This window comes from Ptychodera flava, chromosome 14, assembly GCF_041260155.1.
Source record: "Ptychodera flava strain L36383 chromosome 14, AS_Pfla_20210202, whole genome shotgun sequence".
NCBI classification, from domain to species: Eukaryota; Metazoa; Hemichordata; class Enteropneusta; family Ptychoderidae; genus Ptychodera; species Ptychodera flava.
The window spans coordinates 28187698-28212172 of record NC_091941.1 but is presented as its reverse complement, the minus strand read 5'-3'; the positions used below and the strand labels follow the sequence as shown (position 1 = coordinate 28212172).

General features: G+C 36.8%; 1 protein-coding gene across 1 annotated transcript in view; it reads left to right on the top strand.

Moving 5' to 3' along the window:
- LOC139150023 (EKC/KEOPS complex subunit GON7-like) overlaps nt 1–24078 on the top strand; it is a 33038-nt gene extending 8960 nt beyond the window's left edge. The window contains exon 2 of the mRNA XM_070722164.1: nt 20516–24078. Within this exon, the coding sequence (XP_070578265.1) occupies nt 20516–20631 (116 nt within the window). The 3' untranslated portion in view covers nt 20632–24078. The remainder of the gene's footprint in view (nt 1–20515) is intronic.
- The last annotated feature ends 397 nt before the right edge of the window (nt 24079–24475 follow it).

Here is a 24475-nt window from a genome sequence, read left to right as displayed (position 1 = left end):
TAATTGTGTGTCAGTTTTGAAGAGAGTTTCAAACAATTTATGTTTATTGTAGTTTTCTCAAATGAAATGAAAAATGAAAATAAGGTCGCCAAACCATTCTAAAGATTGAAATGGCTCTTGCAGACATGCAATAGCTCAGACTAACAATGATATGAGCAAACTTTGAGCTTAAATGGTATGTTGCTTAGCCTGGCGGTCAGTGACACTGAGCTTGATTAGGGGACGACTGCATTAACTTGCATGGTACCTGAAACCCGAGTCCTTGCCTGAGCAACTCTGGTGACAAACAGAAGACTTTTAATCCCCAAGGTGTGAATGTTCCATCGTTATGTTTATCTAATCCAGTTGGTGCTATTGTTGTGCCATTGTAGGAAAGGCAGGTCTGTGAAATTGTTCCTCTAGGGAAGTAGGGTATGCCTAAGTTAATGGAGCCTTCCCGTAATGTGTATTAGGTTTGCTGATTGTCCATCATCATGACTTCTTGGAAAGAATCCACTCGTTTAATTACTTTGAAATTGAGCCAACCGTTTACTTTGGATCATCTGAGTTAGATTTGCTCAAGTTTTGACAAAATAGGCAATACATTCTTTCAAGGGCAATTTTTGCCATTCTTGGCAAAATGTTTCCTTCTCAGAATCTGCTTGTTTGATTTCTTTGAAATTTGATACATATGTTCTTGGAAAATGGCTAAGTCACATCGATGAGATATGTGTGGCTGTATTTTGGCAATCTTTGGTAAAAAATTTTCTCCTTTGAGATTTAGTTGACAGATTCTGGGAAAGATCATGAAGTCATATCGGCAAAATATGATTTAAAGTAATTTTAAAGCAATGTTTGCTATTTTTGCTAAAAATTTTTCTCCTCATAATCTGCCTACCTGAAATTTGGTAAAAGTGTTCCTGGGGAAGATCTCAGTCATACTGTTAAATACATGTTACGACATTTTGGTGGCAAATTTTCCCATTTCTGGTAAAAATCTGCTTGTATGCAATTTGGTATAGAGGAGGTTGGTGGGATGATGTAAGTCAAATTTGTTCACACCGTGATAAAATGTGCATTTATTCCTTTTCAGAAATTATAACTGAAAATCATAGCCATATCATATTATTAACTTATTTATAAATTTAGTAATAAAATTATTTTTTTTAAAAACACCTTTTTTAATCAGCCAACTTTTAACCCTTTCAGGCCTGACTTTCTGGTAACTTACCAGAGCTACCCCTATATATAGGGGTTTAGGCCTGAAAGGGTTAATATTTGTTATTTACATTCATCAAAAATTGGATGGTTCCCTTGTATTCCATTGTATGTCAATATTTATATCCGTTCGGAAATTATACCTGAAAATCATAGTCACATCATATTATTGACTCATTCATACACTTTGTAAATTGTTCTTTGAAAAAAATGCCTTTTTAATCAGTCAACCTTTAATATTTGTTATTTACATTCATCAAAAAATTGAATGGGTGCCTTGTATTTGCTTGTATGTCAATATTTATATCTGTTCAGAAATTATATCTGAAAATCATAGTCACATCATATTATTAACTCATAAAATACTGTTTTAATTAGTCAGCTTTTAATCTTTGTCATTTACATTCATAAGAAATGAAATAGTTGGCCTGTACGGTATGTCAATATCATATTAGGGCTATATCGGCCACTATGTCACATGTTGAATATTAGTATTTCATGGCTATTGTTGGTTTATAACAAATGGCAATAAGGCTGTCAAACAATGTGACTGATCAAAATACCTTTGCAAATTTTCAAGTACTCAGCCAAATGATAATATGGGTGAAAGTTAAACACAAATCGTTTGTTGGTCCTGGAGAAGAGTAAATTTGAATTTTTGCAAGTAACGGTACTCTATAGCTGCCAGGTCACAAAACCAGCTGAAATTTAAATGGTGTTGTGCATGTTCACTCATATGGCCCGATGCCCTGCAAGTTTCAGAAGTTTGTTTGCAGTGGTTTTTGAGTTCTACCTTTAAAATATACCTTCCACTTTTGCGATACATGAGAAGTACAAATTATTATACATTGATCACTTGTTATATCTCTTCCTATGCTAAAAACATTAAAAGACAATATCAAAAAATCAATCTATTTTATCCTTGGATTTTCCTGTGCTGTTAGTGTGTTGTTCGACAATACAAGACGGTTCCAAAACCACCGATGACATTTGTGTTGCAATTTGTTTGAGATCATACATACCGGTAGATTGACTGGATTATTATTGATAAAAATATTTTGTTTTTCAGGCATACGATGATGCTTGAGCCGACATCACTTTTCTCTTGCATGTGCTCAGTGATTGTTATCATTATTCATTACCAGTAAATTTGAAATGTTTCCAGTGAGTAAGTTCTTGTCTTCCGAGTGTGCTCCTTTCATGGCAACACACCTGTCAAAACACTAGCATTGTTTTTTCAAGCTGAGTGTGCCTGGGGCATTTTAGTCCTTTCAATTGACTTGCAGAGGACCTTTAAAAGTAAGGATAAAGACAGGTAGTCTACTTAAATCTTAATCAAATCAATGGTATTTAACACAGACGTATAGTCAATTAGTACTTATCATAAAACTGTACTATGCTGAAGACGAAATGGTTGTAAATTGCAAAAAATAATCATTTTGATGAATCTATTCACATGCTAATGTATGAAGTGAATAAGATCTCATGATTGCACATCTCATTTGCAAAAAGTATTTGAACAACTGTGATATTTTTATGTCCTTTTGGTTTTATCTGATCATATGAAATGTACAACTGCATTCATATGAGTATGAGATACATGCATGTTTTGTGCATAGTGCAACAATCCATTATTACATCACAATTCAGTGTTTTCTCCAGAACACAGGATTGTGCGATTAGCCAGGTACTCGATGTTTCATAATCTTTCCTTTCTGTTGTCTGTTTCGTATTCAAAATAAGATATCATACACAAAAGATGAGACAGTGGTCACAATTTCACAGTCAGAGCGAAACTGGGCAGATAATCAGTACAATTTCCGTCTAGACCATCTAGATATCTGTCATAATTGAAGTGTTATTGCTGTAATTCATTAATTATTTAAATAACCAAATCCAAGACATGTCATGACAACAGTGAAATTGCATGGTGTGTTAGTGGCTTTGAGTGAATCATCATGCAAATTTTATGATGTTTCAATGTAGATTGTGCTACCTGGGTTAATACTGGTATATATATGCAAATTAATAATATGCAATTTATCATCAATCTATTCATAAACAATCCTTCTCAATACATGTAGCATCATAATGATTGTATAAAGTTTAATAAAGTCTGGTGTTGCCAGTCTGAAAAGATTGTCTTATTAACAATATCAATAACGACAATAATGAACAACCTCATCTCTGTTTGAATATGCCAAAGGTAATAAAAGGGGAATGTATATGACATTCTCATTCACATGTTCTGATCAGTCAATGCTGTGAAAAACCTCCAGAAATCATAAATTTCACCAGAACAGTAAGCAAAGTCTGAGTAGTGGTATACCATGGTCATGCTGTCTGGTGTGAGGATTTTAATATGGCAATCATTCAAGAACCCCTGAGCAGTTGTTAGTGAAGGGAGGGCGCCCTCTATGACATTCTCACAGCATTACATGGCATTTGCTGCAGTAATCTGTTTACTCTATTTTATCCCCGTTGTCTGATTAACTTGAAGACGTTACAGCTAGCGCAGTGCATCTTGACAAAGCAATGTGGGCGCTATTATCCCTTTTTTTTTAATCAGGAAATCTAAAATTTCCAATTCCTTGACAGCCTAATGTGCTGTGATATGATATGATATCACAATAACATCACAAAATCACAGAACCATTTGGAAAAACATATCTCACCCAAAAGATGAATTACAAAACAGAAACTCTAAAGTGCGTCGCACCTTGATGTCAGTTGTCTCTTCACACTGCATTGAATACTCAATGACTTGACCTTGGAATCACTATAAGTTGTCATTCATATGAATTTGTGTCATTTTTCCGTGTAGGAAATATCCGCCTTTCTGTGACCATCACTGTGTAGCTTCCAGATTTTCTCAAAAAATTTGGTAGATTTGAATCAGAACTTGTTTTGTAATAGCAATTTTATACTGATAATCACTACAGTCATTTTTCTGTCACAAGAAACTTTGAATGGGTATTGAATCTTGAGGATGAAACCTCGGTGAAAGTGGAACTGATTACACTGAACATGTAAAAGCTTTTCATGTGGTATTTTTGCATGCCCGCCTGTTGACTTATCTCCTACCTGAGGCACTCTGCACTGTCAGTCATACAATTTGCCAGAACCAATCGTCCAAGAAAAAAGTGTGAAGCAGTACTATCAAAAAAGGAATGCTTTACTGCGCTACATATACATTCACTGTACATTCTTGTTCTCTGTAGAAATATACACTGTGCCAAGTATTGTGTATTCAGTGAATTTGACACAAAACAGAACGGCTGCATCTGTGGATGTTCGTTTTCAATGCATGCGTTGCATATATATGTGAGAATTCAAAAAAAATTCAGAATGCCTCTGAAGCTCTGGCATGGTCTCACACAGTGCATAGTCTAGGATCTTGCTGATACTGGTTTTCTGAACACAAATGATAAACAAACTGTACGACCTTGTTTCCCATGGCGACGGAGCACGGAAAAAATGAACTCTGCGAGGTATGAAATGAAAGAAAAAAACACTCTGAATTTGTGGTCTCATTTCATAAAGCAGGAAATTACATTTGAACTCGCATTAACCCCAAGAAGTTTCTCTGTTTGATCACTGTGAACCAGTCTGTTGCCTGAACCAACCTACAGTGTCAGAGCAAGCCCACAACAGAGGGAAGGCAATGGTTTTTTCTTACTTGGTTCAGCCCATACTGACTTCCAATGAATGCCTTTTTTTCATCAATTCTGACAGCTATTATCAAAGAAAGTTCAGCTCATGGTCACATCTCAACAGGTGGTCATTGTAAAACGAAATGTTTGAATCCCAGGTTTCTATGGAATTCCTGACAAATTAAATGTGGTATGGAGCCACTGTAATAGCATATATCTTGTCAACTTCGTGTTGCTGTCAACTATACTCAACTGAAAGAGTTTACCCTTCCAGGTATTACTTGTATCACTAACAAATGTAAGTAAAAATTTACTGAATGTAGGCCAGCGATCATTCAAAACTTGTGCACTGAGAAAACACAGGAGTGACCATCCTAACTCTGGAGTAAGAAAAATCCTTAGGGGTTGAGTTTATTAACAAGATTAAACTGAAAGAAAGGAAGACATTAATCCCTCCAATTTGAAATTCTAAAGGAAATGAAGATATGTAAAAAGTGAATGTAGAATTACACAAATGACAAAATGAGAGCCTTGAAATGCCGCAAGGGCTAAGACATACACTAGATATCCATCAACACAGAATGGCCAAGTCAGGGCAGCTAGCGTCCGAGTACTGTATGATGATCACGTAGCTCACACCTCATTATGTTTTTAATGGAACATTAACAGTAATACGATATGATTAATACGTAATATCACCATAAATACCAATCTTCTGGTTAATCGATGGGTCGGCGGAAATGTCGTAATGTTCGTTTGTGAATATGCCTCTTTGGTTTCATTGAAATGCTAGCCAAGGTAAGTGAACCGTGAAACATTTCTCAGATGTACATCAGCGGATTGAGTCCTTGAGACAAATTGCCTCATGAAAAAAGTTTCAAAGATTATATCTCCTCTAATGAATCGCAAAAAATTGTACATTTTGAGTACGTATGTTATTGTTTCATTTGATCCACCGGTATTTCATCAATTTGCGAGCACTTTACCTGTAAATGGTATATCATTGCCCAGTGCCACAAGGAGCTTTGCTCACAATATTTCATCTAGCTGATAAATTGATTTTTACGTGAAATAGTTGGAGTCCATTCGTTTGTTGACTTTTACCGTTGGACAATCAATCAATCAATCAATCATTCGGAGGAAGGTTAGATCAAATCCCGCGCCTGCCGTTTGAGGTTACGGTCTAGATTAGTGCAAGCTATGAAACTACTCTTTTGTGAATTCGTAAGCCCTTGGAAGCCATTACAGGACTAGCCTTCATGTACTCTGAATGCACAAGCATTTGGAATTTAGAAACTTGAAGGTTATCGTAATAATTACTGGTATTCTTCAACAACAATTAAGTCGATGTAGTCGATGTAGTAGGGAGGGGGGGGGGGGTGGGGGAGAGTCATGAGTTTAAATACCAAGATTAATCCCAAACATTTTTATTACACCTTCAATCGAAGTCGTATGGGTAGATTGACTGTAAACAAGATTGCTTCACAACACTGAGTGTAACTGTCAATAATCCTATTGTAACTATCTGCGGTTCTGTGATTATGGAACTCTGTACTTTGGCTTCACTCAGCTCTGTTGTTGATGAGAGTTGAGTGAGATCATGTAGGCTTGTCACGAAAGTCTTGTCTGCAGTCGGCGGCTTTTTGTCACGAAACTGATTGAAAAAAAGTACATGCTACCAAGCACAGTTGTCTGAAAAAGATACGGTTGTTTTGTACTTCCTCATGATTATGTCTGTCCCCACTATCATTCATATATTTTATATGCAATTTGCTCTCTATTTTGGTGCCCGCTGGTGAGGCATTATATTCTGTGAGTATCATGCTATTTCTTTTTATTTTGATCACTGATATCGTGGATTCAGAAAGTCAAAAGATGACACACTGATCGTATTCATTTTCCCAGGACTTCCTGCCTCATTTCTTTTGCTGTCAGCTGCATTGTGAGGTCCCATCAAGCCCTCAGTGTGTCCGACATGGAGATGGATTACATGGCGATTTTCAAAGGAATGCCTCAGTAATCAGATGTGATGCATATACTTCTACTGGGTGACCTCGATCACGTAGCATTTTGGTGGCCCATGAAGAGTTTTTTTGCCACACTTATTCAATATGTTGAAGCTAAAGTTCTGTTGTGCTGCGTTGTGTTTGCAAAGGGCTATACCAACAGTTGCTTGTGAACTGATACACAATGTCTGTTACCACACAGCGGCCATCATTTATTGGTTCACAAGCAACTGTGGTTATACCTGTACCAATTAATTTCTGCACTACATTTCATGGGAATATAGGCATAACATTTGATATTGTTTTTCTTTATGATTGTTCAAGGAAAGAAAACATTTTTTTCTTCTCCCTAAATAGTATGTTTTGTTTCCTTCTCGTAAATCATGTTGAAATATAAATTATTAGTCTTGTGAAAACAGCCATTGTGTGCAAAATGCAGTGTAATGTTGACTCAAGAATTCGTCTCAATTTTGTGAGTTGACAAGAAACTGTATTAACTATTTGAGTGCCAGATCAGTTTTTGCCAACTTTATAAAATATAACCCTGTCAATATTTCTTCCAATATTTCCCTAAATTTTGATCAAAAACTGCAGCCAATGAAAAGTGATGCCCATTTGGTCCAAAATTATCAAAAAAATTTAAAGAAAAAATCATAAAAATTGGGAAGATGTTGCTCTGAATTTTGGTGGGAAAAATGACAGCACTCAAAGGGTTAAACAAACAGAGCCAAAATAAATGTAAATGCATCAAAAATTTTCAGCCAATAGAGCTATGATAAATGTAATGTGTATCCATTTACTCATGATGCAGTCTCCTGAGTTGACTTCAACGCTGACAAGAATTGCAGAAAAAAAAATGCATCAACGCAAAAAAAATTCTTGTCATGGACCAGATATTCAAGAGAAAGTGTTAGAAAGAGTGACACACACACATTAATTCAGCAGCCCTCCATTTCCCATGCAGTGAACTAATGCTGTCATCACGGCCGGTACATATGCACGGCGATGAAGCTGTATACAGAATACTGTTATAAAAAGTGAGAGATGTCATCAACTGAGAGTCTGAAATGTTTTCCATTTTAATATATTGCATACAAATGCACTGCTCCCAGAAACTGTAATTGACCGCTATTGGCTGTCAACTTCTGTGGCTGAAGTATATATCTCAGTGCCTAGCTGAGAAATTCAATTACCTTATGTCATTCAGGTTTTGTGCTGGCTGAGGCAGTCTTTTTGTCCTTACAAATAGTTTTTACCTCCCCCCGAGGCAAAGTGCTCTCAGTGAGCCATATGTCATGGTCATTTCTTCCTTTTAAAGTGTCAATTCCAGGATTGAGTTCAACTGAGTAGACCTAAAAAACAAAGTGGTGTATAATTTTTGCAGTTTATACAGTTATTGATGCTATTTCCAGATCTTGAAATGTGTAGTGTAATTGGTGCTGATCAGAATATCAGCACTGCAATTGAGAAAAAGAATCATTTTGGGTGAAAGTGTCAATATTATGAACTAATTTTACATATCTTGTGTCTCTGTATTCAAAAATTACTTAGAATACTTTCTTACAATGTATTCTGATTATCGTGTAGGTTAGGTAAACCTGACAAGTGCATTTATTATGTACTTTCATGACAGAATGAATTCATATACCATCTTCCTGTATACATGTATGTCTAGAGCTGTTATTCCCAGACAGCCTGTGCGCATATTTCTCACAACAATTTTGCACATCGCAGTAGATAAGACCCAATGACTTATTTTAGATACACTTGTCAGTGTGTATTATTGTAGATTCAAATATGGCTGACCAGCAGTCGTTTTCTTTTCTTTTCAAGCTTGGCATGTTTCTCTTGCATAGTCTACGGTGTAATTCATTAAAAGGAGTGGACAGGGACGTACGGACTATAGTGTGCTGGTACATCAACTCACAATCTGGCAGCCATATTCTACATTTAATATCACCTCATATTTCTCGGTCATTTTGCAGTCACACAAATTGTTACTAGTTCCTGCAAAGACCATCAGCATATATATCCATGTATTTGGCACACATATTTTCTCCTTGTCATTAACTGGCTTTGAGTGACCGAAAACCTTTCTGTTTTCATTTTATAGTTGTTTCTCGGCTATCACTGTAATCTCCTGATCTACTCACATATGGATATCATCAGTCTGTCTTTGGATTAATATCCAATTTTAGGTATAGCTTAGTGTTTATTCAATATTTACCGGTATGCATACATTGTACTGACATCTACAGCCAAATGTTTCCTTTATTTTGTTCTTGTTAAATGTACTAAAATATGTTTTAGGAATCACAAATATACTGTGATTTTTTTTTCCTATTTCCCAGGCTGAGTTGAAAAAGTCTTGCATGATTTGATTGCATGCCTTGCATATTAATCATCAATTTGCATAGTATTTGCATATTATTGAAGGCAAACACAAGGAACTCATCTCTGAATACCTTTATTATTCTACTTTTTAGCATATTTAGGTCCACATTTAACATAATCAGAAGATCAAGTGTATCGAAACTATCCTATTTGTATATAAAGTCTATCCAGTGGAGTATTCATGAAAATTATTATGGCATTAACAAAACGAGGCCAGAACCATATTTACACTGAAAGAGAAAGAAGAAGACCAAAATTGATATTGCCAGGTTATCCCATTCCATTTAAAGGTGTTGCCGGGCTTACTCCTGCCCAGACCCATAAACATGTACCAACTGAAGTTTTTGTGCTGACTTCATTAATTAACTTGCAAGTTAAATAATGACCTGGCCTCATCGTATTATGGATCCACAGAGATGAAAAAAAAATCACTTGAAAACAAGATGAGTAACCCCACAGACAGACAGAGTCGTTATCTAATCCCCCTATCAGTCATTTGTATTGACTCCGAGAGATGTTAAGCGTATTCATTAGCTTTTCATCTAGTTCAATATCCAGGGCAAAGCAAGCCATTAAGCTTTGTAATTGAATGCTGACCCAAGTATCAAATAGGTAGCATCCGACAATCGCTAATAGTGTCTTACATCCAATACAGTCTTTCAGTAGGTCATGACCCGTAACCTATGGCAGTGCAAATGATCTCAAATGGGAGGTGATCAGGCTGGGTGTCAAATGAAACATACACAAACTAGTTATCAATACTTTGGCGTATTTTATTTTAGTCTTGACTTTCAAGTGCCACCATGTAAATTCTCTTTCCGCAGGAAAGTGTGAAGTATTAAACAGAACAACCATTCTTCAGATTGACATTTTTTCTGATGACTGGCAGCGTGTTTGCAAGGTTATATCCGATTGGTTCATTGTCACTGTTCACAGCAACTTAGGGAGTTTAATTTTAGTATTCAATTATAACGGTTAGATTCTGCCAACCATTGGATAACAGCTTCCAAATCGCTGCAAGTCGGCCCCATTTTTTCTGAAATGTCTGAAATATCATCGCACTGAAAAGGAGATGCAAATTACTTGGCAATGCATAGTTTTGTTTTTTACCTTATTCTGTCAAAACTGATGTCCCCCTTTCATCCCTCCCTCCATCCCCCAAGCCGCTCTTGCTTGTGTAGATAAGAAGAATTCATATTTAGATATAGTTATCTTCATTATCTGAACAGAAAGTGCCATTTGGCATGCTGTGCTGGTTAAGGACCTTTGAGTCAGATTGAACACAGTGGGTCCAAATTGAACTGCTTTTCAGAGAAGACAAAAACATAAAAGCTCTAGAAGATAAATTAGTCGTGTACCGCAAAAGGTCAATGTGTATCTTCACTAGAGATGTCATGTTCAGGGCTAACTATAGTTTCCAATATAATGATGTTCCCATTTCACTCTTGGACTCAACCATTGTGAAAATTTTTTTCGGTTGTCTGAGCATCATTGGTTAGATTTGACAGCATGAGGTAGGCTCAATCTCAGAGAAGCAGTCTTGCAGATTTGGCTTTTTTTAAAGTTCACTCAAATACCACATTGAAAAAGTTCGTTTAATGTTTTCTAAATTACTCAGCCTGCTATGCAAGGATCAGGCAGTGTGAATGTGCGTGTCTTGTTCAAGGAGAAATGCGCCTATTAGTAATAACCCGCACTTCAGCACTGAATCCAAATTGCCCCCATAGACAAATGGCGAACCTTAGCTTCTTTCTCCCTCTCAAGTGAAGACTTATATAGTTATTAGAAGGCCTTGTGCGGATAGCGAATTTCGAAGGAAACCCCCAGCTGTTCCTTTTTTTGCAGTAATTCTCCAGCATACTGTGTGTGTGTTTTGAAGCTCGCAGGAGATATGTCTCAATGCCATTGTTTGCATTTTCAGATCCATCTTAATGTTGAATTGTTTGACAGTGTAATATTTTCAATTCTGTAGCACTGATATGCATGCTGAGTCCGGTACCCATCTGTCTTTTCGACTTGATAAGAGAATATAGACTGCGTGGGTAAAGTTTGCCGACTGAGATCTTTTTAAACATTTGTTTTACGGTATCACTTATATACTCAGATCATTTGTATTTGATTTGCAGCAGATTTTGTAATTTGAGTGTCTTAATTGGCTGTGTCCTCGCTGAAAGAGGTGTTGTAATGTCTATGGACAGAGCATGGTCAAAGCAAAATGTAAACATGAGTGGAGATTGAAACTATCACGCACCGATGCAATTTGCCGTCTGGGTTTAATTCCTTTGCAAAAAAGATAAACTGAGAACTTTTCATTCCAGCATCTGTCACAGCTGTGCGTATTGACAGAATGTGGCGCGTGCCTGGCAGCATATTTGCTTTCAGTGCATTCTCACAAAGCAGAGAACTGCCAAGTAAAGATAGTGAGAATACGTGTGTTTGGTATACCGGTATGTCTGTGTATGTGTGTGTGTGTGTGTGTGTGTGTGTGTGTGTGTGCACTGAATGATCACAAGCAAATAATTTTAATACACTGAAACAGCTCAGGAATTCTTTCTTGCATATGTATCAATCCTATCGCATTAGAATAGTTGAAAACACTTACATGCGTGTACCTAATGTATGAACTAATGTCAGTATATGGCACTGCTGCATTGGCTAGTCATATTTGTAATATCACGTTTTGTTGTAACAAGAGAATTTTTCAACCCCAAAGGAGTCGGAGATTAGGTATCCGGCAACCTAGGTGGACCGAGCAAGGCTCATGGGATGCTCTGCTAATGCAAAAGTAATTATTAGACTACATTTCACAACCATTTTTGAAAACCTGGGGATGACCCTATGGCTAGCCCTGTTATGGTTGCTTGGTAATGTTTTCTGGATCGCTTTCCCGACTCGTCATGGCAACGCCACCCATGTATGGATTGGTCACCATCCAAGTGCTTTTCTCCTGGTTCACAGAAAAGTACGGCACTGCATAGAATGCAAAGCCTGTACGTTTTATTTATGTAATCTATTGATATTTATCCAAAGTTAACAGTAAAAAGAGTCTACATAGGGTTGGGCGACTGAAACAGGTGCAAATCACATACACAAAGCCAGTCTTTCACTTGGATATGCAATACCACCAATAGATACTATGAGTATTAAGTAAAAATGAAATAAAGATGTACAGCATTTTAAAGCAAAAACACAGAAAAATGTAAAAATAATTTAAACAAGTCCATGAAGGTCTGCATTTACCACAAAAACAATGGGTTATCTATAGGTACAGGTGTTTTATTGATCAAATGACTTATAAAATTTCTATATACTGGTACAGTACTGCATGTGCATCATACCGATTTGTTCAGCTGCATGATTATAGCAGTTTTCACTTCACTGTTTGCAGTTACATGTGTATCGCCCACGTTTTCTTCTTCATGAACACACCACGGTTTGTGATGACCTAGACATTTAAGCTGCAAACTCATCTAATCACTGATTGGTAGAAAAAACACAACAGTGGCACTGGTCCTGGAAAAGACAAAATTGCTAATTGTTCATAAAAATATAAGAGAGACAGATCACTGCTACTGGAACACAGTGGGTGTCAGTTTCAATAAGGGGAGAACCGTTTTATTTCTAGGAGGTGGAGGATTTTAGCCCGGGGAGATATAAATTGTCAGCAACTGAAGGAGGATAAAATATGTGCTCCTGTATAGCTTTTGGAAAAAAATAGATTGTTCCAGCAAATTTGCATTGCAGGACTGACGATAAAAACATCTTTACTGTCACAGTGACAGAAAAAAATTTACTGTCATATCCATTTCCTCCAACCCCCAAATCAAGTGGTTCTCCCAAAACTTTAAGTAAACAGATATACCGCAGGCAATTGACTAGACACACAACACACATCAACACATCAGTGCCTCATGTAGTGTTTTATTAACGAATGATTAAATGATTCACCAGCTCTTTATGTCTGGCTTAATTATCAACATATTTTGCCTGTATATAAGAAGAAAACGTGTAATGACGTTCTTGCAATTGTAAACGGTGAAGTGAAATCTACTGTACTCTATCAGCAATATGCAAGACACAAATTGTGACAGATGAACTGTGACAGCCTGCATAAGGTGTCCTGCTTTGCTCTATTGACAGAGGAGACACCAGACGCCGACTCCAATATGCCTGCTCCATTTTTTTTGTCGGCTTTCAGGCAAATCACAGCTTGCATGCGTGCAGGTTGCACTGATGAGCATGTAAATGAAGCTGAGTTTTCATGGATGCATGCAGTATGTTGGCTTGGTCGACTTTTCGAAGACCTAGTTGGGATTAGGATCACTACCCAATCAGATGCTACCCCCTGTGCAAGATGTCTACCCTTCGGTGAAGCTCCTTCAGTGTGTTATTGCTGAAAAAGATTTACTGATGTTGGTGTCATATCAATCATACTGAGTTGCTATCTCATTTTTTTCTGCAAAAGATTCACATTGTAAGTGTAGCCCTAGGCAGCGTTCACATATGACTTTCTTTATGTTTAAATGCAGTACGCTAGTCGCCTTGATAGCAGGAAGGCTTTTGTCAAGAACAATAGATATCCGTACCCTCATGAAGGCACTGCCCTTCTTAGACTCTCTGATATCAAAGTAATCTCTTCCTTGTCTCGTTTTCTGTTTCTGTTCGATGCCTATTATCGATTTGTGATTTTCACATCATGGACTCATGGTGCCCTCACAAGAGCTTGCAGTACCTTGAAGTACCGGTACCATTTGGGTTCAGATGTTTCATACAAAGGAAATGCAAGCACAATGTTGTTCATCGCATCCACCATGGATTACGGCTTTTAATAAATCTGATGTTCCTTATAGATATGTACCAAAATGTTTTAATTAGCTGAGGGTTTGTCAGATAATTCTCATGTATGGAACCGAAGAAAACTTACACAAAACACTGATTTGTATGTGCATCAACTGGTTTGCAAGCTGTTTGCATAGAAAATGAACGGAAGTGGAGCCTGACTGTATATTTTAATCATTTGCACAGCACTCTGATGATATACATTGAAAACACGATGGTAATCATGACAATGGAAATACACAGACAATTGGTATTTACATTCTTATAAAATGAAAAAAAATTTTTTATCTGCAAATAATAAATATATATGTTCCTGAAATTAACCATACCATATGTAATCTATGAGTTATTAATCAGCCATATGAAGATACCTCATTAATTTTGACACACAAAGGTCAATCCTTCACAATTACAGTCAGTTGTTTCACATGATAAACGTCTGCCCTGTAACCTAAACTGTTTAGCCCTAATTCATCATTGAAATTCACTTTACGCGCAAAAAAAAGTTACATAATCCAGCTAGGTGATAGATCAGTCACTGGCTTCAAAACAGAAGGTTTGCAATTAACCTCTGTCAATCAGTAAAGGAGATCTCCCTTCTCCTCTTTCATTTGTAAGGACTGTATTTGAAAATTGATGTCCGGTGTAATTTCTGTGATACCAAACAGAACCACTCCCATGGGAGAAACAACGTGTACTGCGCAACATTCCGCTTTATACTGTGTGTCTCAACTTTCGTATGTGAGATTGTCGCGCTGCGAAAGATACAGAGTAGGCAGGTAGATGTCATCATTATCTCATTCAGAAACTGAGAAATGTACTGATATTATGTTATTACTTAGTCGTCAGAATTATACCCGGTGTCATTTTCAATACACTAGTAGGTAGAATGTGACCCTTGACCCCCCCTCTCCCTCTGCACCACTTCAGTGATGTGTACGGTGATGCAAATAGTCTTCCATGAGACGTTGATGCACGCACATTACAAATTTATGGAAGCCGGAACAGGAGTGGAATTTAGAATAGATCCTGAATTACGTTTTAAGTCTCTTTCCACGTTTTCAAGTGAAACCCAATGTCTGCAATTTCCAAAGCTGTGATGGTTCATCCTGAAAATAATAAAAGCTCGGTAGCAGAGCATTTACAGTTTCCATGGCAACCCAGCTTTCAAGAACACCTGGCTACATTAAGCACTCACGGAAAATATCTTAATAATGGAATGCCGAGAAGAAGAGGGGGGCTCTCATCGCATAGTTTGTCTGCAATTAATCCGCAACTGTGTGTAACTATTTATTCATCTTTCTCTCTTTTACCCGCATTAGTCACGGCCTCTTCACAGAGAAATAGTCAGATAAGGAAATGCACATTATTGTGCCGGCGTAATGAGCTTGTAACAGACTACGTGAACTGCCTTGATGATCATCAAATTGGATCAATTTTAATGTTCAGCCCGGTTGTCCGACAAAACCTTCACTGACTTGTAACCTGACTAATGTACGTCATCCGTAGTTAAATGAAACGAAGCGGTGGTTTCTGGATGAGTTACTAAAATGTTGGACATGAGTCATACATTTTTTTCTTGCCTTATTTAAAAAATGAGGGAGCAGCAGTTATTAAATTAGTACTAACATTTTCAGTCAGGAATGCCAGATTGTGAAGAGTATGTTTAATTCACGGTTACTTTGGGTTTTGTGGCCGAGGTGTCTCTGGTATCTCTCAAACCAATTTCTACGAAAAGGTTAATTAGTCCCCCTGGACAGATCCAGGGGTATTTGTAGATTCGGTTCTTTTCCTTGCCTGTGTTCATTCATGCATCTAAAGCCATTACTCAACATGTCTGATCTAATTTTATTCAAAGATGGTACGAGAACAATGCGGTGTGACTTACATGCATCACAGACCCAACCTAGAAAAAGGCCTTGTTTTCTAGGGTCTATGCATGTATACAGAGTTTGCAGATAGTGCACAATTTAAGGCCAAGGAGTATTTTTAATGGATAACAATTTATTGTCAATTTATTTGCATACTCAAACATTGCTTGTTAATAACGTCTGTGTATACTTTACCAGGAAATCGAGTGATAGATTCGTAGGTTTTTGCATAATGTTAAGATGCATTTTTGGAGGATATTTTTGCTGTACCTTTGCAAATGTATATTCGTTAAGTAAGGTACTGATATGGAGTATAGCTTTTATAACTATATCATGAAATGGCTGATGACAGAAACGCATGTTGTCAGCTCAAAAAAGTGGATGCCAGTATTCAATATACCATGTTTGTACCTGTAATGAATAAAATTAATCGTACAAAAAGTTCAATTGGTAAGAAAAAAGATTTTAACAGTGTTGTGCTGGATTTTTCTCGTTCACTAGATTTAAAGATGTGATACATTCTCTACTATGATAACACTGAAATGAGGAAATTGAAGTTGCCAATTTTTATTAAAGTACAGCCATAAATTCAATAACTATTGTTGTTGATGCTGGATATAAAGTAATGTATTACTAGTAATTCAATGAATTTCATGACCCAGATGCCAAAATAAGTCTTACTTCAATGTTTGAATATTTTTAAAAAGCTTTGAGCCGTCGCTCTGTCATACCCAAACCAATGATATATGAACCTGTGCAAATTTTGTCATCATACCATAACATGAATGCATGCACACTGATATGTTTTGCCATCAGGTGGCCATTTTGAATGTAATTCCAGAGCCAATACTTACAAACTTTACACGAGGACTGTACCAGGTCGTGTATTTGTGTGTGCATTTGTTGTGTTACATGATTCAATAGAGCTACCAGTTGGCCTTTCAGTTTCAACTTCATTCCCTTGTCTAAAGTGACAACCGTATATAAACAATCAGACAAAGCCAAAACTGTTATTTTCAAGTTTGGAATGAGAATGTAGCTATACCCATCAGTTTTGTTTCATTTTATATCTGATTTTTTTCCATTTTAATATACTTACATGCGTAGCCCTGTTCTTTGAGATACTGTCCAGTGTGTTTGCTAAGGCTTGGGAAGGTTTGTAATTTGTACTTTGATGGCATTTTTGTTGTCCTCGTATGTGATTACAATGATATTCTGAGGGGAGCCCAGGTGATGTGACTGGCCATCCAGTAGAATTAGTCATCAAAAATGACTTTTACAACGCTAAAAAACATTTCCTGCTCTGCTTATTTTTCCACATTTTCAGTGAAATCTCTATTAAAAAGATTAAGAACAAAAGAACCCAGTGAACACAGCGTGGGGAAGTTACTCTCTCCAGATTGGGGGACAAGTTATTATCCAGACCCCAGCGAATGAAATATTAACTATTGGGTCAATGGGGTCAAGTGTTTGTAAATTGAGTAGTAAAATTACATTTTTCTCAATGGTGTAAAATAGTCCCTCTAATGGAATGCACACATACCAAGAGTGAAATTAGGCTCTGCTCTGAATTTCCAGTATGTAGCGTGATCAATTAATAATTACAGAGCCTTTCCATTAGGATATGAAAGGAGCAGCGTGTAGCTGCAATGATGTATGTTACTTTCCTGTAGAGTTGTAAACCTCAGATTTAATTACGATATTAATCAGAGGCAAATATACACTCGGAAGTCATTTTCTTGGCATGGCTGCCAGCTCCATATTTAGATGTGAACGCATACAATGACATCTGAATGGACGCGATTATATTACTTACACATACATTTATACTTTTGATATATGTTAGAGGAAGGTTTGTGTGGCATACCCAAGGACATGTCTTATGTGGCCTTCAGGTAGAATGAGCTTAGGGGACAGATATTCAGACTTTCAAATTTTTGCAATTCTTTTCTGATCTACCACTTGTGGGGACTCATTTAAAAGCTCTTGGAGTAAGAAAATTGTTTTCCATCTTAGTTTTGTGTTTTGTTTTATTTTTACTCATAGAGTTAACACGTTGGTGGCAGCCATTTTGAATTTCAGCAATCGGTTGATATTAGGCAATTTGTTTCTCTAGTACAAATCCTTGTGCAGCGACCCCTGATTTTTGTTCTTGCTTTAGTCAGAGAATGGTTGAAAGTTTCATAGGGCAAAATTTAAATTTTACACTTTTGAGGCACATACCACCTTAAGCTGAAAAGCAACTCATTTCCCCAGGAGTTAAATATTTCAGGTACAGTACATGAACATACCTATTGCAATACCTATAGTGTATTGTGCAAGCTTGCACCATCTAATGTCTGAACAGCATGTAAATGTTGTTATTCTCCTTTTTTGTCAAGGAATTGAAGCTTCTGATCTATGAAATATTATTTTTCATATTAAAATTTTTTCAAGGAATTATCTTAACATGACTTTAACTCAGGTAGACATGCATCTTATGCGTGAGGATGAGAAACAGATCGACCCCTTTCTCTTTTTGCCTCACAGGTATCTATGGAATATGTTATCAACGTTGTTGATATATGTGAAGTGATCAATCAAAGATACTGCTTCCTATTAAACTGTAACAACTATAACAACAATAGTGTAATTTATGACTATCAGCTATTCACTGACACCTGTGGGCATGGCAACGGTCTTTGCAGTTGAACAGCTTACCTTTTATTTGCTTTTAAATGTCCAATTCCTGTTTATCATTGTATGTGGCCGTGTATCTGCCATGGTTTTTTTCAGTTTCAGTTTGTGTACCCTGGTATGAGAGACCTGTTGAAATCGTTGTGTACTGTATATTGTGTGTGCAGTGTGTGTGTGTATGAGTGTATGTGAGTGAGTGTGTGTCTGTTGGTGTGTCTGTGTCTGTATGTGTGTGTGTGCCTTTTTTATGGATTTTGTATTGTGTAAGGTAAATGATTGTAGTTCAGGGACAACGATTTAATCAGTGCTATTTTACACAACCTAATATTAACAAAAAAGATAGCAAGCTTTGTCGTATAGAAGATGTTAATTTGGCTTAACCAGTTTACCCCCAACTCCGTGAGAATAGGTCCTCAAACACCATGGATATCAATAGGTTTGGGCCAAACCATGGTGGTGAGAAGGTTTAATGCTTTTGAAATGGCACTTTAACTGACTGTGTAGTATAAATAATGTAATAATGTAAATACTGTGGTGGTACCATGACTTAATTCCCTGTGATATTGGCAGTGTACTTTTGATACAATTACATGAGCTGCTTCACTGTAAAATGAGATTTTTCCAAATAACAAACACGTACAGCTATACCAACCTGGTGATTCAACACCAATTATGCATAATTGATCAATCATAAGTCAACATTCCAGCCTAAGTTTGTCCAAGCTACTGTGTCGTGACGCTCCACTTTACATGAAAAATGAGTCTAGCTCGGGTACCGACAAGCTGCATTTTCTGTCAGAGTCGCAGCTTTAGTTGTTTGTCTGGCGAGACTGGAAAAGGTAAAAAATGTGCCACCAGGACCACTGTTTCTTCTTCTTTGGCCATTAGTTTAATATTGAATCTTTCACATATCCTGTTGTGTATCCAAAGGTACGTATGGTGACGTACAACAATTTACATAAAGTGTACCCATGACAATCAGACATTGTATTTCTTTCCAGTGAGCTACTGGAGATGAAAATAGGCGTAGTTTGTCGCAAGAGACCTTTTCTGTACAAGCAATTGCCCAGGCATTGTACAGTTTACCGCCATCTAACATATCATAGTATTCAATTTTAATGACCGTACAGAGAGAAACAAGAAAATTGCATTATAAAATTTCAAGTCCAACTGCTGTCAAGGGCATTTGATAATTTCCCATCCAGTCCTTTTGCGCTTTTCGCTCATAAATAAAGCAATCCACGGTCTCCCTCTTCAAACAGTACTTAAGTCAAAACAGCATTAGGAAGTAAACTGAAAGCTAACTGTTATTTACGATGCAATTGAAGGATAAATAGATATGAAATTTCACTTTATTTTATCATCCGACTTGTAAAGTAAACACAAATTTCAAATGGCCCATCATTTTTGTAAAATTAATGTTCTCTTGCATAATGCATGGCAGGAAGTCTTCAGTGAGAGGTCCTGTCCGTACAAATTTTCATCTCTTTATGACTACTGGGTGTCTTTTTATTGTCGTGACACAGAGAGAAGAACTGTCCTAAGATGTCATGAATCACGTGCTATGATCAATTTACTGAGTTTTGTGGGGTTTTTATTTCTCACCGGTTGACTTTTATCTTTTGTTCGATATAGGAAAAGATTATGAAAATTGCAATTACAGAAATAATCGAGTGTGTCTCGTTATTTTCAAAAATTCAATGATTGTGATCACTGAAATTAAATAATACGGTCTCATAACTTTTAGAAATTTATGATTTGCAATTACTGAAATGACATGTAGTCTTATAAATTTCAGAAAATTATAATCAATTGCAGTGGTTGAAAGAATACTGTCTCATGGTTTTAATAGAAAACGTTGTCATTGTTTTCTCTTCAGATAAGAACATTGATGAGGAGGATGAGGATGAGGATGAAGATGACAGTGAAGATGAAGACACTGAACCATCATCCACCTCCACTGAACCTGAAGCAAAGAAACAGCGTTCAGAATAATGTTTAAAATTTGTATCTATGAGAATGTTTTTCTATACACGAGGAATTATTCAGTGAAGTCAAACATGTGACATTTAATAGCAAACAGTTCTAAAGAAGACAGGAATTACTGTTGCCTTTTAAATGGTTGCCAGGCAACCACAAACAACGTTGTCATGGATTTCTTTTTCAGTGGAAAGCGCTGGCTCAAAATGGCCAACATCCTCTGAGGCTGTGTGTATGTACAGGCCGGCGCTCAGCACCACCCCTCTGGGAGCACCCTTGTGAGCATTTAAGGAAAAAGAGATTTAAGTTTCAAGAAAAGTAGCTGTCAACTGGGAGTTCCACACTAAGTCACTTTTACGTGGTGTGAACAGAGAGAAAAAACTGATAAAAAGCAAAGCATGCAGCTACGGTTGTCATTTGGGACAGGAGAATAACAGCGGATATGAAACTGTTTAGTGCTTATTGTAAGTAACGCACCACACGGTTGAATGAAGACGATCGTGCGCTGATGTAAAGCGATGATGTTTGTGCTCAGAACAGACACTGTCCCCTCACGCTGCTCACTCAAAAGTAATCTTCCTTTTGTCAGTGTCGATTCTCTCTAGTTGTATATCACTTAAGTGTAGGCATACTCTTTGATGGGATGGTTTTCAGAGGCGTGATGTTACCAGTTAAGAGAGCGTGAGACAATTGCGTCGAGACATTTCAACTTTTATGAGGGCAGCTCGTATCGTTGGAGTTAGTTATTCATGAACGTAAATAATATCTTTAGACTTTTTATAGTTTCCGTCTTTAGAATGTTTACAGTTTCCCTCATTTTGAAAGCATCACAACATTTCCTCCACAAAGCCACATCTACATCATCAGGGTTTCTTGGATATAGAATGTGTTCTCTGTTTCTAAGAACTGTCTCAATTTTTAATAAAAAGGCGACAAATCTATGGATGCAGTAAAAAAATAAAAGATTAAGAATGGTACATTACTCTACGGTTTTATTCCAACATTATATACAGGAGTATCTTAATTATTGATAGATTAGTCATTATGATCTAACAAAAGAGAGTACAAAATTAAGTATTAAGACAAGGCACGCGATTGAACAACCACCCCCCAAGCTTGTAGACTCCTGAACAAAACCCCCTAGCTTGTAGATTTCTGAACAAAACCCCTAGCTTGTAGACTCCTGAGCGACACCCCCTAGCTTGTAGACTCCTGAACAAAACCCCCTAGCTTGTAGACTTCTGAACAACACCACCTAGCTTGTAGACTTCTTAACAACACCCCTAGTTTTCGATGCTGAAGTTATTCACATATTCGTATAGTTTTCGTTTTTGTATTCGTATTTGTATTCGTATTAGAGTCACTGATAGAAATTGGTATTCGTAGCCCAGGTTTCAGCCATAAAATATGCAACATACAATATTTATAGGAGTTTTTTGTGAAAAGAGGGAGTTGTTCATCTTTCAGTCCTTTGAACTCCCTACACTCTACAGTGAACTTTGAACTCCCAATCTACAGTGAATGATTTATCTCTTTCTGTGAAGAGTTGGCTGATATTGAAAGAAATAAAACTCGGGATCACAAACAGAAATTTATGAATAACAAGAGGTTAAATGTCAGTCTATTATTTGCTCATCTTTACCACAAGCATAGTGGATAGATAAACATTTTTTGTCGGTAATTCTGACTTAAATGTGACTTTTGAGACATGCAAGTGCCCTTACAGGAGGGTACTTATCAAAAAGAAAATTTTGCTGATTTTTTTTTAGCACCCAGGTAAAATATGGCTGTTTTAAATCAATTTTAATGCAGTAGAATTTGTGTCACAGTATTTGTACTGACTGAGGATATTGGCTGTCAGCTGCCGCAATAAATATGCTCTCACCGTAACAGGTTTCAATTCGGGGGTACAAAGCTGCAGGTATTGTTACCTAAGCTCAGTCTACTTTTAGCGAGTCGAACCACTCAGTGATAAATTTGTCAAATAGAGGCAATGAATCTAAATTTGCGCTTTTTCAAACGCGGACACTGGGGGAAAGGCTGGTAATGTCTTCCTGCACAAGGTACGATTTCCAGTTGAACAAGGGAGGCGACAGTCACGATTTCTAGTTTCTTTGAAATGGTTCTGACAAGGTATAAGAAAATGTGTAATTTGATCATCTTGGAATAGACATGGAAAGGTGTGGTAGTACTTTCAACATCATTTTTTCTGCCTATCAGTCAAATAAACTTATTGAAAGCAGGAACTATCTATAAAAAGGTGAGGTCTTGCTCTTTTCATGAGGGTGTCATGCATGTTAAGATTTCATTAGATGTAAACATATCACCTCGCTCAAATTTGTCAAACTTCTTTGATCCACAATAACAAAGAAATGGATGTACCTTTTAAATAATTGTCATGGACTTGCAATCGCTAGGGTAACTAGCATCTCTATCTCCCTGAGAATAACTTATAAGAGGACATATTTTTCATTGAAAACGAGAGATTATCAAAAGGAAAGGATGATAGTCATGAATTTGATGATGATTTGTGAAAGTTCTCTGACAGACTGGGGCAAAATTTGTGTGCTTCGTGATGAAATGGTTATGTCACTTTCATCAGCCGGTGATCATTATGGATTATTTCAACTGATGTAGTCTGTGCTGTGCAGCATCAACTGCAAAATCCATATGATGGTAGATCAATCCTCCAGGGACATACGGGAGTACATTTAACAGAGACATGTAGGAATACATTTTACCATGCAAATTTAGAAAGTATGAAAGAGTATGAATTTTTTGCCAGGATTTGAGCAAGGTTTTTAATGTGTACTGGTTTATGACGGAAAAGTAACATGCATTTTGTATCACCGTGACATGAAATTTTCAACAGTCCGCATCAACCGGCAAGACATCCTTTGCTCTTAAAGATCCTTACCTGGGGAACAAGTAATTTGCATATTGAAATATGACTTCATCATTGTGTATTTTCTAACAATCACTGATAATTTCCACAGAGTGAAACAACAACTGATATTGCTTATTTGTATATACATTATCTGAACAAGTTTATTTTTATTTAATCCTGTGTGTTAGAACAGTTCACAGGCTGGACACTTCGCTTTGATGTGGATGGCTATGACAGGTGACTGTAGATATTTCAATACATTGTATATTTCTTCAGTTCATTTGTCTTCTTCAATTTTTTCCCCTTTAACTTTGATTTGTACCGCAGATTTCAGAAGTGCATGGGTAAACAGTTGCTATTTTTTTCAATGAACCCATTACCCCTTAATCAGTACATTACTCTGCATACTTTTATTGGTAACTTTTCAACTGCATTTTGTGACAAAATAATAATTCATAATTTGAAAATTAATAAAAAATCTCACTAGGAACAAAACAATCAATATCACTTATGAGAACTTTAGGTTTAGATTTGTATTTACCCTCTTGAATAAAGGTCGAACGTATTATGAAGTATGCTATGTGTCTAAGCATCAGTACATTTGCCCCTAGATAGTCTGTGCTTTGACACTGCTATTTCCACCAGAAGTAATGATTCGAAGAATTTCAACTGACACAAACATCTGCAGGTTGTTTTGACCATAGTCCCTCCACTGGAGGGCCTGTGTTTTGACGTATTTACTGCAGTCTAGAAGGGCTTTTATACTTAGAGTGGCACATTTGAATACACTGACCCCAAGCTGGGAAGATTTCATCACTTTTTGTTTGTTTGATTGATAGACGGTGAAAAATCGCCATGCATTTTTTCAAAACATTACATCGACATACTAGACCCCCAGCAACTGAAAGACTTCCTATCAAATTCTTCTTCAAAGTTTGATAACCAATGTTATGTGCCTGACACTTAAAACTA